This window comes from Balearica regulorum, chromosome 5, assembly GCF_011004875.1.
Source record: "Balearica regulorum gibbericeps isolate bBalReg1 chromosome 5, bBalReg1.pri, whole genome shotgun sequence".
Taxonomy (NCBI): Eukaryota; Metazoa; Chordata; class Aves; order Gruiformes; family Gruidae; genus Balearica; species Balearica regulorum.
The window spans coordinates 8,842,927-8,859,234 of NC_046188.1; the positions used below are offsets into that span (position 1 = coordinate 8,842,927).

Sequence of the window (16,308 nt, forward strand, 5' to 3'; positions counted from 1 at the left end):
TCTAATCAGATTTTCTCTTGCTGCAACTTGCATCTGTTGTCTTTAATTCTATGTGTGTCTGAGAAGAATTCGGCTCCATATTCTGTAATACCCCCCTCACTAGGTAGTTAAGACAGCATTAGATCTCCCCTAAAACCTTCTCTTCCCTGGGCTGAGCAAGCCCAGCTCTCTCAGCTTTTCCCCGTATATCACATGCCCCTCAGCCATCTCAGTGGCCCTCCACTGTAGTCGCTCGAGTACTGGAGTTGTACTTGAGAACCTAGACCTGACCGTGGCTCTCCAGATACAGCCTCATAAGTACTGAAGAGAGGGGAATAACCACTTCCCTCAACTGCTGGCTGCACTTTTGGTAATACAACTCAGTATGTGTTTGACCTTTCTTGATGCAAGAGCATGCTGCTGACTCCAGCTGAACTTGTCCATGGTGACCTCCAGCTCCTTTTGTGCAAGCTGTTCCTTAGCTGGTCAGTCCCAGCCCGTACTGTAGCAAGGGGTTATTCTGTCTCGGGCGCCAGACTTTTCAAGAAGTTCAAAGACAGATGCAGCTCCTGTCAGCCCGGTTCTCCAACTTGCCAAGATCCCTCTGAATGGCTGCCCCACCTTCTGATGTACTGACTGCTCCCCCAGCTTGGTGTCACCTGCATACTTGCCTAGGGTGCCTTCTGCCTTGCTCTCTCATTGTTAATGGAGACAGCGTTGCCTCCGGGGATCCCTGTAGTACCCGTCTGCTAGTTGGACTTTGTACTATTAATCACAGCCCTTCAAACTTGGCAGTCTGGCCAATTTTATGCTTACCTTCTAGGCCAGCTAGCCAAACCATGATGTCCCAACAATTTGGCTTTAAGAACACCATGGCAGGCCATGTCTTCAGCTATGCTGAAGTCAAGGTAAGCAGCACCCACCGCAGGGCCAGTTTCTCCTGGGCCTGTGGTGGTTAGGGTGCCATGTCAAACGGATGGGTAGGTGACACTTCACTCAGGGGTGCAGCTGAACTGTCTTCCCCCTCAGCAGTTTAAGTGTTTGGCTAGTGCTCTGTATGGAGAATTTCTCTTTGCTGAGAGTCCAGAGCGATCTGTCTTCTGATGGGCAACACAATGACAGGTGCTCATTGATTTTTATTTTTTATAATTATTATTTTTTTAGGCCTGGCGACCAAAGCCTGTTCCTGACTTGCAGAGACCCCCAATTTGCTTCTGTAAGAGGAGTTAAAAGCCGAGAAGGTAGTCAGGCCAAACCTTGCCTGTTCTCCTTTTGAAGTTGTTGTTGCTGTGCAATCTGAAACACGAGAATTGTGGGGCCAGGAGAAGAGCAAACAAGTGGAAGCTTTTGTAGGGGAATGGCCAGGCTTTGAGAGGGTGTATACCTAGTTCAGCTTCTTTCTCTCAGGTTATTTCTGTGTGTTTATTTTTTTACTAATATATTTATTATATATGAATATAATGACCTAATATGTAAGCAGTTCTGGCAGCAGGACTGTAACTCCAGTTTGCTCCCTCCTAGCTGAGTGTCCTGGTGATGGAGGTGTAGAATTTATAGCATTTTATGGAGAAGGTCAGTATTGCAATCCCCATCTTCTGGTTGGAGAAACTGAGGCGTGGAAGGGAAACAAAATGACTTGCTCATTGGGGCAGTACTAGGGTGTAGATATGTTTGTGTCCCATGTGCATCTATACTTCATACAGTAGTATGCTGCTTCCCACAATGTAGGGGTCCTGATCTGCATATTATTCTCCTATTAGATTTTGCTAAGGCCCCGGAATATGCTTTTCCAAGTATATTGGCTAAAACACTTGGAATTTTATAGCTAAAATTGTGAAGAGGAGCAAGTTCTGCAGGCTCACTGGCTCTGCTGTAGTATTGAACTTGTTATCAGAATCCTAGGCTGAATTTGTAAGTCTCAGCAGTGGGGAAAAAAAGTTATCATTTTTCTTGAAAGCTTTGCAAATATGACACAATCAGTGAGCAGCTGTAAACACGAGACTCACAATAGCATTCTCGGTTGTTGTTTGGAGCAGAGCTGTATGTTAGGAGCTTGCCATCAGCACGCTGTAGAATGTTATTTGAAATTACACTGCTTGGTTACAATAAAACTACTGCAAGACGGTGTGAAAGGAGTCTAAGGAGATCTTTCCCAGCATATCACTGGCAGTTTTTATTTTCCCAGAGGCAGATGATATGTACATCATTACTGATTTATTTTTTTCTCTCTTGTGAAGGATTCCAGCAGCAGAGATAAGTTTACAGTTTCTTTAAAAACTGATAATGAAAGAGCAGTCTCTGTGCTGTGAGAGAGAGAAGAGATAAGTGCTTGCCATTGCTACGGCATTCAAAAGAAGATAATACAGGGATAAAAGTTTAAAATGACACTTCAGGAAAATATTCCTCATTTTCCATCTTGATTAAAACCATTTAATGAAGGTTGTTAAGTTCTAAGAACGTGATAAATGCCATTTGCAAGTAAATTAACTTTAGTGTGTTCACTAACTGATGCTGTGCAACGTTGTCTTGCGATGCTTTGGGAGTTCCTACTTAAGTGAAGTAAATATTGACAGTAATGCCAACAGAATTGCAGTATCTGTGACAAGTAGAGAATTGCAGCAGATTGCTTACTGAAGACCTGAGTTTTCAGCAGGATATGGGTATGTGTATTCTGGGCCCCTTCCTACCCTCCTCTCCCCCCACACGCCTCACCCCAGTCAAGGATTTTCCCTATGCTGATTAAGCATCCCTTCATGAAGATGAATAACCAGCAAACAAGGAACTGACACTCACTTTATTTGTTTCAACACTGAGAATTGATATGTGTAGTTACAAATTGATTTTAGAGCAAATTGGTGCAAAATCGAATTAAATATTAAACTGAACAAAGGATTTTGAAGTTGTTATAGGAGCTTCTTAGCTAGGTGTTTTGGATAATAGAGGCATGAAAATTAGGACTGAATCTGTGATATGGAGGGACTGAATCTGTGATATGCATCGCATCCCTTTATTATAAGGAGCTCAGGATGTCACGTAGCTCATGAGCCCTTTTTGCATGTTTTGGACCGGAGGACAATTCTATGTTGATTTGCATATCATAAACCCACTAGTTAGATCAGGATGTTGCTTTAAGACAGAATGTAGCTTGGGTCATTCAAAGGCAGGGAGAGGGTCTGAAAAATAATTGTTGACCATAAAGTTAGTTACCTACTGGAAGATTATAGCTAAAATACATTTGAAAGCCTGTTTCTCTGACTCTTTGGAGAGACTTGGGATCCCCAGCGTCAAAATGTGTATTATAATAGTAAGATAATCAGATTTCAGAGCATTTTACCAAGGAAGGGGAAACTGTTGTCTTCATTATAAAAACCTGATAAAGAAGGATGAAATGTTTGGGTTTTTTTTTGCGGGGCAGTGGCAAAAATGGAAACTGAAACCCAGTGTCCTGAGGCACAGCCTGGAGTCCCGCTGGGTTCTCACTTTCTTGGGAAAAACTGATTCCCAAAGGGAAGCATTTACTTCCCACCCTTTTGTGTAGATAAAGTAAAAAGTATATTAAATGCCTGTGACTGTATTTTCCCTGCTCAATAAATCATCTCAAACATTTACTGTCATAATTGAACTATCTGAAAAGTTAGTTGCCTTAAAATCTCAGATATATTGCCTGTCTTCCATGCCATGTAAACTCCTCCCTCCACCTGCTGTAATTGTTCAAGGACCAAATTTAATCTTTTTCTAGGGGCAACTTTCAAGATATAATTTGTTTTAAATTTAAAATCCAGTATATTATGTCATTGAAGGGGAATGTGTCATGTTGACAATTGTATCCATTTCACTTGTCTCTAGCCCTGAAAGGTATTTAAAATTGATACTGGCTATTTTTAAAGTTAGAAAAGCTATTGCAGTTCTTGTTCTTTTTTTCAGTTCTCTTGAGCCCCGTTCAGTTGGGCTCTCAGGAAGTGAAGGTATCTTCTCAGCCTGCTGGTGGCAGCTTAAGGTAATCTCTCCTTTGTGCATCGCTTTGCGGTAGGAGTGAAGCCATGGTTACGTATTGTGTCTTGTCCACAGGTTGGTACATTCAAACGTGCTAACTCAGTTGCTTCTGTCTGTTACCGTATCCCAAGATACCTGGATAACTGTCCAAGGAGGTAATGTGAGTTTTCTACTCCCATACTGCTAAATAAACCTCCCTTGAACACTCAAAGCATAGCCTGTGCAAGAGGCATTATTCTATATTTGGTACAATGCTTTATTAAAACTCATTTGGGATAAGCTGCTATTTATGAACCATAAGGCAAGCCCAGTCTAGAAAATGTAACTCTCTAATAAAAATCAACTTCTGTATACTTCTGTGCTGTTATGACTTATGTAGGCTTCTGCTATGGTGAATATGTAGAAATCTTTTTTATATTTAGTGTAGGCATTTCTTAAAGCAAAGGCACGGGTTGAGGATTTTTCAGCCCACCGATGCGACGCATCAGTTTAGCTCCATGTTTTCCTATTTATTTTATTGAAAATGACTAAACCAGACTGCTTTGAGGAGTTTAGCCAGCGTAAAAGCAGCGCGTTGCCCTGACTTCCAAGCACTGCTTCCTGCCCGCTTTCTGAATACCAGGACTGCCTTTGGTGCGTGGCAGTAAGAATCCAGTTCAAGTAACAAAAGAGGTTTCTACAGGTATGTGCCTACCAGAATCTGATATGGAAGGGTTTATTCCATCATTGTGTTACATGACATATGCTGATGGGATTCTCTTAAAGGCCTCTGAGAATGGGAAATTTAACACATCCGATTGTTGTGCTTCCCACCAAAGGCCATTAAGGAGTCAGCAGCCTCAGGATGGCAGGGGGACAATTCAATTTTTTTAAGCTATACTTTTTCTTAAAACAAAAACCCTAGCATCAGAAATTTTCTGCTAAATGAGTGGCGCTGTTTTGACGTGTAAGATACTATTTAATGCCTCTGCATGGATAAATCAAGGTAAATGGTAGTGGCAGGAAAGTAGTGTCTGAGGTTCTGTGCAAACTCTGCTACATCCCAGTGCTGGGTACAGCAGCTGCTGCACTCCCATCTCAGCAAAGGTCTGCGGAGATAATTCTCTGAGGGGCACTTAATACCAGTGCATCAGACTCCGTATGAGCATGAAAGCAAAGATGTAATGCTTGGCTTCTAGCATGGAAAATGTAAAACATTCTGTGTCTACAGAATTTGGTTTTGTTCTGGTTTAATTGAGCACTGTAATGCTACTTTTTGAAAAGTATAGCTGGGTGTTTACTGTGGGCAAACCAGAGCAGTACTACGATGAACCTTCACACAGGAACTGTGTATGTACTTAAAACAAGGAAGGTCTTACCAGTTTTATAAGATTTTGCTTTGCTATAAAGCAGTTATTCTGCAGGCTTTTGCTCCTTATTTGTTTTAAGGTTTCTCTTTCAGATAAGGTAGGCCTTTGTATTTTGGAGCAGGCTGGGGAGAACTCTGCAAACACTGTTATTTTAAAGAGAAATTTGAGAAGGTGGGATGGGTGACTGAGAGATTGTCTCAGGCTCTGGTTCTGATGAATGCTTTAAGCCAGCGTGAGCTGGCGTGGCTTCAGAAAGAAGTCCTCTAGCTTTGCCCTTGCCTGCTCCGTCCTCCCCCAGTCTGTCCCCTGCCTTCTATCAGCCCAGGTGTTTGTCCAGTTGCTGTGAACTGGGGAGTTAATCCAGTTTTGTTGTTTGTTTGTTTGTTTGTTTGTTTTTAAAGGGGGAGGAGGGGAGAGAAAAGAAAAAAGTATTTATTTCAGACAGTTGCCTAGGCTGGTGTTTGCTGCATTGCTGCACAAATAGCAGCCCAGGGGAGGGGGTGGTGATGGGCCAGAATGCCCCACTTTGGGGCAGGCTGAGATTATTCTGTTCATTCACGTTGGTGTAAAGTGCCAGGCAAACCATAGCTCTAATAGATTGGGCTTTTTTTTTTCCTTTCTTCTTTTTTTGTATCTTGCCAAATGCTTCCATTTGGAGTCTTCCGAACAGCAGAGTGTCAGGCTTATGACCGTGCTGGTTTTCCTTTGCTGCCTCTGAGCGGGCAGGGATTTTTCTCTGCTTCTAGTTTCTGGCACTCCTCTGTCTCTGCCAGCTGCTTCACACTTCCAAACGTGTGTTGCTGCTGTGCTGAATATCTGATTGTCATCTCAGAATAGTAGTTCTTCCAAATCTTCACCTCTGAATTTTGTGAAACTTTTCTTTCACTGTTGGTACAAGAGTCATAACCTTTACAGACTTTGTGTACAGGGAAAAGAGAGAGAACTGAACTCCTTTACTAAATCTTTACTATTGGTGTCCTCCTTCCCAGCTGCTTTTTCTTATGCCCACTTTTTATCAAATGGACATTCTGTGCAGTTTTTTTGACTGTGCAATTTCATACCTGCTTATGTGTTTGAACTCTTTTCAGACAGAGGATGTTTTCTGCAGTGATTTTACTGTTTACTCATGTTTCTTTTTCCCTTGCAGCTTGAGCTTTGCTCCTTTCCTGGTGCCTCTCTCCCATTCTTGTGTGCCAGCTCCGCTCTTCTAAGTTCTTCCTTAAACCTTGCTTCTCCTAGCAACCTCTCTTGTTTTCCCTCACCAGCCCTTGTTCAATTTACTGTTCAGGGGACGGGGTCTCTCTTTCTTGTTTGGAGACTTTTTTTTTTTTGTTTGAATATAGCCAACTGTTATTTATACATGGTCACATCATCCAGGTTGAAGATTAACCTCATGTCTCTCAAAACTTTAAAATTAATATTTACATTTTCATTCTATGCCTAAATTTTCTTTTCCCAAAGTAAATATACTAACTAGATTATCTTTCAGTAGCTTAGTACAGATATTCTTTGCATATTTTATCTATCTGATATCCTGAATAATTGCAAGTTGACAGTACAAGCATTTTGGGACAAGAAATTTTTTTTACTTTTTTTTTTGGTTATGTTGCGCTGTCTTATAAATTTGCATGTGACTATGTAAACACTTTGCAGTATCCCACAAAGCAGGTTATTTGCTTGAAGTCAGTAATATGAGGAATACAGCCTAGCCCCAATCCTTTGAAGACCATATTCTCTAAGGGCAGCGTTTTCAAAAGTGCTGAATGCTCGCTGCATATTCAGCTAGCCTGGCGTGCTTTTGAAAATGTTCCTCTAAATCGGAATGGCTCTGAAGACAATTATTAAGAGAAGCTACACCATTAATTTAGTAAAACTGAACTGTACGTGCATGGGGGAGTCTGAAGGTCAACGTAGCTTGCAGGCATTGGATCCATCCAGTCTAACTGGCTGTGGCGCCAGTCAGCAGCCCAGTTGCCTGAGATTTTGTCTAGTCATTGGAGATGGAAGAGGGGAGAATTGGTGTCAAAAGCTAATTCAGATCGCAGGTGACATCTAGCCCTTCTAACCCCTTCCGTTAACGCTGTGAAATGAGGCAGGCTGCATGCAGCCTGAAATACCTGCAGTCTTTTTTTTAATCATCTGCCTAGGTGGTCGTATGATGCTGAATTGCTGCTGTTAACTTTGTCTTAACTATGAAGATAGTGGCGGTGCATGTGCTGAAAGGGAGCTGCTAGAGGAACATCCTGATTTACCTGGGGAAGGAGTGCAGCACTGCTTTTTGTCTTTAAGTTGGGGATTTTAGAATACAGAATATGGAAAAATACGGTTTTATGAAATACAGATGTGCAGCTGTGTGCAAAGAAGGAAAAAAACCCCACAGATGAAGATGCAATTCTGATTTTGCTCATGCATTAATCTACACATAAATAAAGATAGCTTCTTATGAAAATGGCATTTGTACTTACCTGTTTGATTTGTTAAATGCTGTTTTCATTTGTATACTCGAGTGCAAGCTGTGCTACGTGGACTTCTTTCTGCAAAATTGCAAACTTAAGAAACTTTGGAAATTGGCTTTGTAGAATTTCAGCCTCAAAGCAAAGCTTTTATTAGAGTTATCAGAAATGGGTTTTCTACAAAAGAATTGGGTTTAGTTATTATTTGCTAATTGTTTTAGTTCACTGTCATTGGGAAAAGAAATGTTTACTTTAAACAATTAGTGCCGTCAGTCAGTTTTAATTAATTGCTAATTACAATGGTGAAAGCTTGTAAAGCAGCAGAGATATAATCATGGTAAGTCATAATCAGAAATCACTTGGTGTATGAAAATATGGAAGGGGAAGTTTGTGAATTGGCTGTTGAACTGAAAGATGGAAAACTGGATCCAGGGCCAGCCAAATGCTGCCACTAGTTTTTCACCCTGGTATCGCTCCACTTCTATGTTCACCCTCCCTTTTGTCTTATCTCCATGTGTTTGTTATTGTAAGTGCTTCTGGGAAGTTCCCATCTTTTGTGTAGCTTATACAGAGCCCTAACGTTGAAATTGCAAATACTTCATTTCATTTAGAACTTGAGAAAAATTTTTTTAATATTCAGAAATTGTTTTTGCTTTTCAGTCAGATTTTCTCTTAAGCTTTGCTTTTTTGTTTGCAGCCAGCTGAATTGCTCTTGTTGAGTACAGAGAGTGCTTTATGTTTAAATATTTTATATACTTAATGGATCTGGTTTTAGTTTTTGTTAGAAACAGGAAGCGTTTTACCTTCAACTGAAAAAAGGTAACGCTTCATTAGTGGACAGCACAGCTCTTACAGATGTCAAATTTCTGCTGAGTGGCTAGCAGTCATGATTCCTTGGCGTTAGTCCTCTTCCCGTGGTACGGCTGATTTTGTAGTAAGCTTGTAAAAATAAGTAAAAAAGTTCTGAGGGTAACTTAAGAAAACTAAAATAAATACAAATCATCTGTTTGAAGGTTTCCTGATTATTGTGGATTGCCAGACACTAAAATGAAGTTGGATTTTTAAAATTTTTTTTTTAGGAGGGGGAACAACTCTATTGTAAATGTTAGTTGTTAATTTTAAAAGCATCTTCCACAATTTATGCCTGGATCTCTACATATAAACTTTGGCAAATAGCAGTTTTGCCTCCTGCTAAATGTCAATATTGAAAACCAAGGGGATTTCGCTGCATATAAGTACTTTAGGATTGCTGGGATATGTAAAATGTAGGTCTGTCTGAAGGACAAATGCATGCTTGTTTTGGTATTTTGGGTTTTAGGTTTCCGGTACTATTCATTTCATCATGAACTTTTGTTTCCTCTGGTGCTGAGAATGAGATCATTATTGCTGTGATTCATGGAGCTTTCCATTATCCACAGATTACTAGATTATAAAGGCAGAAAGAGAGCGTTCTGGCTACTTGGTCTGACCTCTTGCATCACGTTGGTCAAAGGATTCCCTTGAATTAAATCTTTTGAAGTAAATTAGCCTTCAGACTCATCTCATTTTGATTTCAAAGTTTCTGGTGATGGACAGTCAGTTGCATACCTTGGTGAAATTAGCTTAAAGAATGAACAGCAAAGGAAAAGCAGTTGAAACTGTTAACGCTTTTTTCTTTTTTCTTTTTTTTTTTTTAAGTTGGGTGCATTTATAACCTCGTGTTTATGTCCTGTTATTTTGTATGTGTATATCTATAATATCAGTAGCCTTCTATCCCCTTGAGAACTTTTCCATGTGCTAGCAGTCTCTGTATATAAAATTATTGTTTTCTTTCAGCCTCAAAGAAAACATTTATCTTACGATTGTATAATTTTTGAATACATATTAAGTATTATCTGCTGTTTTCAGCTGTTGTCGTATGTTCTCCTGAACTGTTCCAACTCTGAAAAGGAGTTTGAAAACAACTGCCTGTTTTTACAACTACTTCCTGCTGATAATTGTGCTCACAATATTCACAGTAAAGGCCAACCCGTTGCTACTGCATGACTCAAATTTCCCCTTTGCTTTTTCTTTGCTGTAGCAGCTACACGTCTAATCAGGGAGAGAGATTGCTGGAGGCTACCTTAAATGAAATCCAGAAATGCCACATTTTTACTGTGACCTTTGCTTACAATTTCACTGGACACTTGAACTAACTTCTCCAAGGAACAAAGCAACTGTATGTTAAAGCATCTATAGTTTAGCTCTAAATTGCTTCAGAGCTGCCTGAATCCTGCAAGTGAATTTCCCAACTTCTTAGCTCTGATCTCGTGTTGTTACAAATGCATGCAATGCTCTCTGTTTATTCTTACTTGGACAAAAAGGTGGTTTGTTTTTTTTCTCACAGTAATAAAGCCTGAGGACTTGTAATGTGTTACTAAGTTCAGGTCTTCCACCAAAGTGTTTTTAACAGTCTGAGGGGGATGAAGAACACTTTGGTACACAGAGTTCATGACTGTAACTGAAATGCCTAGGTTAGAGAAGCGGCTCTCTGGCTCGCTGAAGATGTGCGTTAGCGCCCGGCACTGACGCTGTCCTGACTCCTGTCTCCAGCGCCAGCACACAGACGCTGAGATCCAGGGCCACTCAGGTGCTCGCTTTGGTGCCTCAGTAACCTACGAGCTGCTTTTCTTTTGGTGATGGGGTTTTTTAATATTTTATAGAGGTTTTTTTCTTAAATTGTGATGAAATCTATCCGGTATGAGTGATAATTTTACTTTACCTCACTGGTGAAGGTATCTCAAGGTGAGCATAAAGTATCCAGACGTTTCAAGTCAGTAACGAGCTACAAATATTTTCAGACCTAGGATATTTCCCAAGCATAAAATTGGTGTAGTGATTTCTTCCTAGATCTGTTTGATGAGCTGACAGTTATGCCCTGGCAATAGCGTTGTTAAAGTCTTTCCATTTTCTCCTTTCTCACTACTTGGACCAAAAAGTTGCACTGAATTCAGCATTGCTCTGTGTAGATTTCTAAGCTGTATTTTTTACAAATTGTTTTTGTTAGCAATTTCCTTACTGTGTTGAAATTTAAGATTACTTTAATATCTTGCATAATACTGTCTATAATGGATTTTTTTATTTTTTTCAGAGACATGCTGTTTTCAGCTAATTAAATAGCCAGCTATGCTGTGTTTTTTAATGCTAAAATTAACTTTCACCAAATAATATTAACATAATGTATTGAATTTTGTAACAACTTTGGAGTACTAAATTCATACAATTTTAAATGCAAAGTAAGGATAGAAATGCTTACGGATAAAAATTTGTAGTGGGGCAAATGTTTATGTATAAACTGATTACGTATCTGAATTACTCTCCTTCCATGGCTGATAATACTTAGGAGAAACGTGCACTATATTGCTCTGGCATACGTTAAGAGGAACGTACGCTAATACTTGCGTTACCACAACGTACCAAACTCTACTGGTGTCCCTGTATTTTGTTTTAATACGGGATTTCTTAATACATTGCTACATACACAAATGCGCATATGCGCCCACGTACATGTTTTCTTTGCCTGCCTCTCTTTCTCTCCTTCTCTCACACTTTACTTTGACACTCCTTTTAATGGTAAAACCAGAACCCTTTTACAAGGTGTATGCCACACCTGAGCAGCTGATAGGAGATCCAGCATGTGTTCGTTAGATAGCAGTGAGAAGGCTACCTTTGCACCTTAAGCTTAATGGTGCTTGGTGGTTGGTTGTTTGTTTTTTTTCCTTTTTAGATACTGCTAAGATACAATGCATTTATAAGTGTGCTTACTTTCAGTAAAATCTAATGGAAACTTTAGTGGTTCTTTTTAGCCAGTATGTGTTCCAAGTGTGCTCGTAATGAGTAGTAGACAGTGATCTAATATTTTTGCAGCGGCATAGGATATGATGGAGGGGGTGAAAACTCAAAGGTAACAGCTGATGTTCTTGGTCAGAGAAGAGAGTAGCCAAAGTGGCTTTCTCTTCCCAGCTCTTTGACTGGTCCTTGTAGAAGAGGACAAAAGAAACTTACTGCGGTTTTCTTAGTTTGCTCTTCCATCTGTTTTTCTGGGATCCTGGGCTCCAAAGCTGGCATAGGAGACTGATGATGTTTATATTCTTAATGATGTTTATATTCTTAAATGAAGTGTAATAAGAGTGAGTATTCTATCTTGCTGCTGCTGTTCTTTGTTTGTTGTCATTGAGTCTCTCTTAGGCTGCAGTAAATGGTGAGTATTGTAAGTCACACAAGGTGTTGGCTTGTTCATGGAATCACAGAATGGTTTGGGTTGGAAGGGACCTCAAAGATCACCTAGTTCCAACCCCCCCTGCCATGGGCAGGGACACCTTCCACTAGACCAGGTTGCCCAAAGCCCCATCCAACCTGGCCTTGAACACTTCCAGGGAGGGGGCATCCACAACTGCTCAGGGCAACCTGTTCCAGTGCCTCACCACCCTCATAGAGAAGAATTTCTTCCTAACATCTAATCTAAATCTCCCCTCCTTCAGCTTAAAGCCATTACCCCTTGTCCTATCACTCCACACCCTTGTAAACAGTCCCTCTCCAGCTTTTCTGTAGCCCCTTTACATACTGGAAGGCTGCTGTAAGGTCTCCCCGGAGCCTTCTCTTCTCCAGGCTGAACAAGCTCAACTCTCTCAGCCCCCTTATTCTGGGAGACCATCGCTCCACATAGACAACTTGTGCAGTAAATGCAGTGGGTGCTGGCAGGATTTTGGGGGGAGTTGAAGGGTTAGCTGGATGCTGGCTGTTAGCGGAAGTGGTACCCAAGTACCTAGTCCGTATTTGGTTTCTTTGACATTTAAACCTGGGTTTATTTCTCCCTTTTTTGAGTTGCTAATGAAATTAAGAAACACTGCCACATTCAACAAGCCTGTATATTCCTTGACGTCTTCACAGATATGTTACTTGACCTCAGTGACCTTCTTCAGGTATTGTATCTTTTTTTTCATTTGAAACTTTTGTTGTATTGTTAAAGTTTAATTGCAAGCAAAGAGCTGTCAGCATGGGCTGTTTGGGATGTTTTAATTTCTCTCTAAAAATTCTGAATTGGAAAAATCACTGGGTTTGTAAATCTGAGTCATTGTTCAGTAAAATTAAATGTCAAACAAATATTTTTTTGCTTTTAATGCTGCAAATAACGTATCAAGAGTTAGCATGATTCTTTCATCAGGATGCAGAGTGACTGCAATGGCACTGGGTCAGATGTTACACATTTTTAAAAGAACAGTTGTTGAAGACAGAAATAACTTTTTTAGTAGGTAGTACTATGTAAATGGATTAGTGCACTCCAGAGATGTGTTTTATAAAATGTATTTTGAGAGAAATATGTACTTTCTCTGTATGTGGAAATAGCAAGCTCTATTGACATATGCTGTCTTACCCTCATTCACCATGTTACAACTGTTTTACATACAATGTGAGTAGGTTAGTTGCATCTATTTTTGTCCTCCCAGCTGTCTTGTTAAATGGCATCCCTCTGAAGACTATTTATTGCTTGAAGCTATCTGCTGGAATTGCAATAATTAAGTGAATCTTTAGTGCTTAAAATGAGTAACTTTTTTCTCTTTTCTAAACTCTTATTGAATTATTTTGATTACTTATAACCAAATACTGCGTGTGTAGAATTGGAAGTTTATTTACTTCTAAACACAAGTGATTTTTCATGGTGACTGTTATGATATAGAATCATCATAATAATATGAAGAATAGTCACATAGTGTAAAGAAGGAAGAAGAAGAGGTATTGTATATATAAAAGAAAAAAAAAAAAGTAATGTCGGCAGGAGCAGACAAGAAGGACTGAATGATTTGTCTTTTCTCCTCTGTACGTTCCAGCCAGAAAAGATGTCAAGATGGGGCATATGAGGACCAAAACCTTAAAGAGGGGTAACTGAAGAGATGGGAGAGACAGAAACAGATTAGTAGTAGGGAAACAATCAACCCTGGAAAGAGGAAAAAATACAAAGTTTCAATATCACGATCTGTATTTATGTATATAACTGTGTGAAGACTTCTGATGTGCTCTATAGCTACTTTAAGGTGAATCTGAGCAAAGAGAAGTCTTAAATGTTACTGGTAACTGTAGCTAGCCAGAAAGTCCTGTTTAAGAAGGTATAAATGAGCTTTTCAGGTCATAGCTTGGTATCTCCCCCACCCTGAGTTTGTTTTTAAAAACATAACAAAAATTAAAAAACTTCACACAAAACAACCCAAAACTTGGTGGCAGAACATTTATGGTGCAGGCAGAAAACTTCAGTACCTTGTGCTATAGATCAGCCTTTGCCCACAGATTGTGTGCCTAAAAAAGAAAATCAATTAGTTCATGAGATTGTACATGAGATTGTACTGTATTACTTTGAAGTGCCTCGTTTTTTTCAAGGACAGCTCTCCCATGCTGAAGTTGGGATGTGACTGTCATTAAAGAAAAAGGCTGTTACCAGCAGTAGTAGTGGCAGTATATATTTCCAAAATATTTAACTTGTTCAGACTCATCTGTATAAAATACGTCATACTGGTCCAGGTAATTGTTTTTCTTGGTAAAAATGAGTAAGGTGTCAATTTTATATCAGAAAAAAAAAAAAATCACATCTGAAAGTCTAAAAAATGAGCTACTGCTGACCTTCAGCAACTCTTACTAAGATGCTAATAGCAAATTGTGAGATTTTTCTTCAGAATTTTCTACTTGAGGCAGCTCAGTTGCTGCGGGAGGTGAAGTGACCCGCAGGGCTGCTAATCATCTGGCCGCAGGAATTTTTTGAAGAAAGTTACCAAATGAAACATCCTTCTAGACTGTCTATGGAGGCTACTGACTGAATTACAGAACACCTTGAAACAGGTTGCAGTGCATTTGAGGGTAAAAAAAAAAAAAAAAAAAGCATAACAACCTTTCATGTATTGCTTCATCTAAAAGCACAACAAAAAGTAAGCTTTGTAATTCCAGCTACCAGCAAAAAAAAGCAGTTAAAGCCTGTGAAAAAGGCCATCCATTGCTTCCTTTTGCCATCTCGCAGCTGGAAACAGCATTAGCTGTGCCATTCCGCATCCCACTTATGGCACCCTCCGCATCAGTAACTTTCAACCAGTGTCTCGCGCTGGGAGAGCCAACACCCTCTGTGGTTCACAACGTAAGAAAGGTGGTAGCTAAGAGTAATACGAAGGAGATTTGAATCTGCTGTTACCTGCAACTCAGTATTTGTTTAATGCCCTATCGCATTTGTGTTCTTCCTCTCTTGTCGGTCTGTTTAGCCTCATAGGCTCTGGTCTGTACTTCTTGTACAACTGCTTTTCCTGTCATAATTGAGTTGGTTTGGGATTTGGTCCCCGATTCTTTATAAAAAAATAAAAAAGCTGTCCCCTATAGTGTAATGTGCTTTTAGAATAGTATTACGTAGCTAGAACTTAGCAATAGAGGAGACTAATTTTCACTGTTAATGGCACTTTGTTTAAGATGTCGTACCAGTTTTCCTTTTATGCTGATGACAGAGATGTGGGAGTTTGTCTTGTTCCACTGGAGAACTGCTACATTTCATAATAGTTTTTGGAGTTTCAAAATTGCTGCCATCTTGGAAAAAGCCAAAATGTCTTTTCTTTTTTTTTTTTTCTTGTTTAATTGAAAAGGCAATTTCTTTGGTATTTTTTCTCCCATTTTATCTTCAAGTGAAATATGTCCTATGTCTTGGAAACCTCCTGTTGAAAGTGTTCTCAGATTCAGTATGCCTCTGGTACATTTAGACTTCAAAGCATTATCTGAAATTTACTGAAAATGTCCAGACGACTGCTACGAGTCAGGCTCCTTCCTTGTGCAAAGCAGAGCCATGCTGCGCGTTGATGGAGTTGGAAGGATGATCGGTCTCTGACAGGGAAAGTACTTGCTTGTATTTCCAGATACTGAATTTTACTTGCAAATATAATCTTTAGAGAGGTCTGTAATCAGGCCTTTTGTTTGCTTTTTTAATTAGTCCAATCTAAGTAACAGGCCTTGCTTGTTTAGGAGAGTTGCGAAGCTTGTCTAGCCTTGGCCCAACTTTTGCACAGTTTAGGTTTGCTCATCTGTTCCAGAGCACCTCATTCCTTCCACCTGGAGAACTAGTTGTCTAAAGTTTTGATCTCAGTGTGGTGAAATGCTGCCTTTCCATCCTGGGAAATGGCAGTTTCTTTTTTAGCCTCTTGTGATCTCCAGTGTCATGGTCTTTGCAATGTGATTGTAAAAGACTTTGAGAAGAGGTGTTGGCAGTGCTTTGATCTCCAATTTCATCCAATAAATTCATTAATTTCATTCATTTAATTTCATTTTCATTCAATAAATTCATTAATTTATAATAATTTCAAAATTATATTAGTAGAATATAATTTTGAGTGTGCCTTGTGATGTGTCCCGCTTTAAATAAGGCTAGTGCTTACTGAAAAGATGTTAGAGCCAGGCTCTTTAGAGGAGTGCGCAGCAGAAGGATTAGCAGCAATGGACGTCATTAATTAAAATGAGATGTTTTGACGTGATATCAAGAAAAGGTTTTTCACCATGAG

General features: G+C 39.7%; 1 protein-coding gene across 1 annotated transcript in view; it reads left to right on the forward strand.

The window, feature by feature from the left end:
* Window positions 1-16,308, forward strand: part of BRF1 (BRF1 general transcription factor IIIB subunit) — a 176,985-nt gene that overhangs the window by 57,133 nt on the left and 103,544 nt on the right. The window contains exon 4 of the mRNA XM_075753389.1: window positions 12,683-12,714. Coding sequence (XP_075609504.1) covers window positions 12,683-12,714 — 32 coding nt within the window. The remainder of the gene's footprint in view (window positions 1-12,682; window positions 12,715-16,308) is intronic.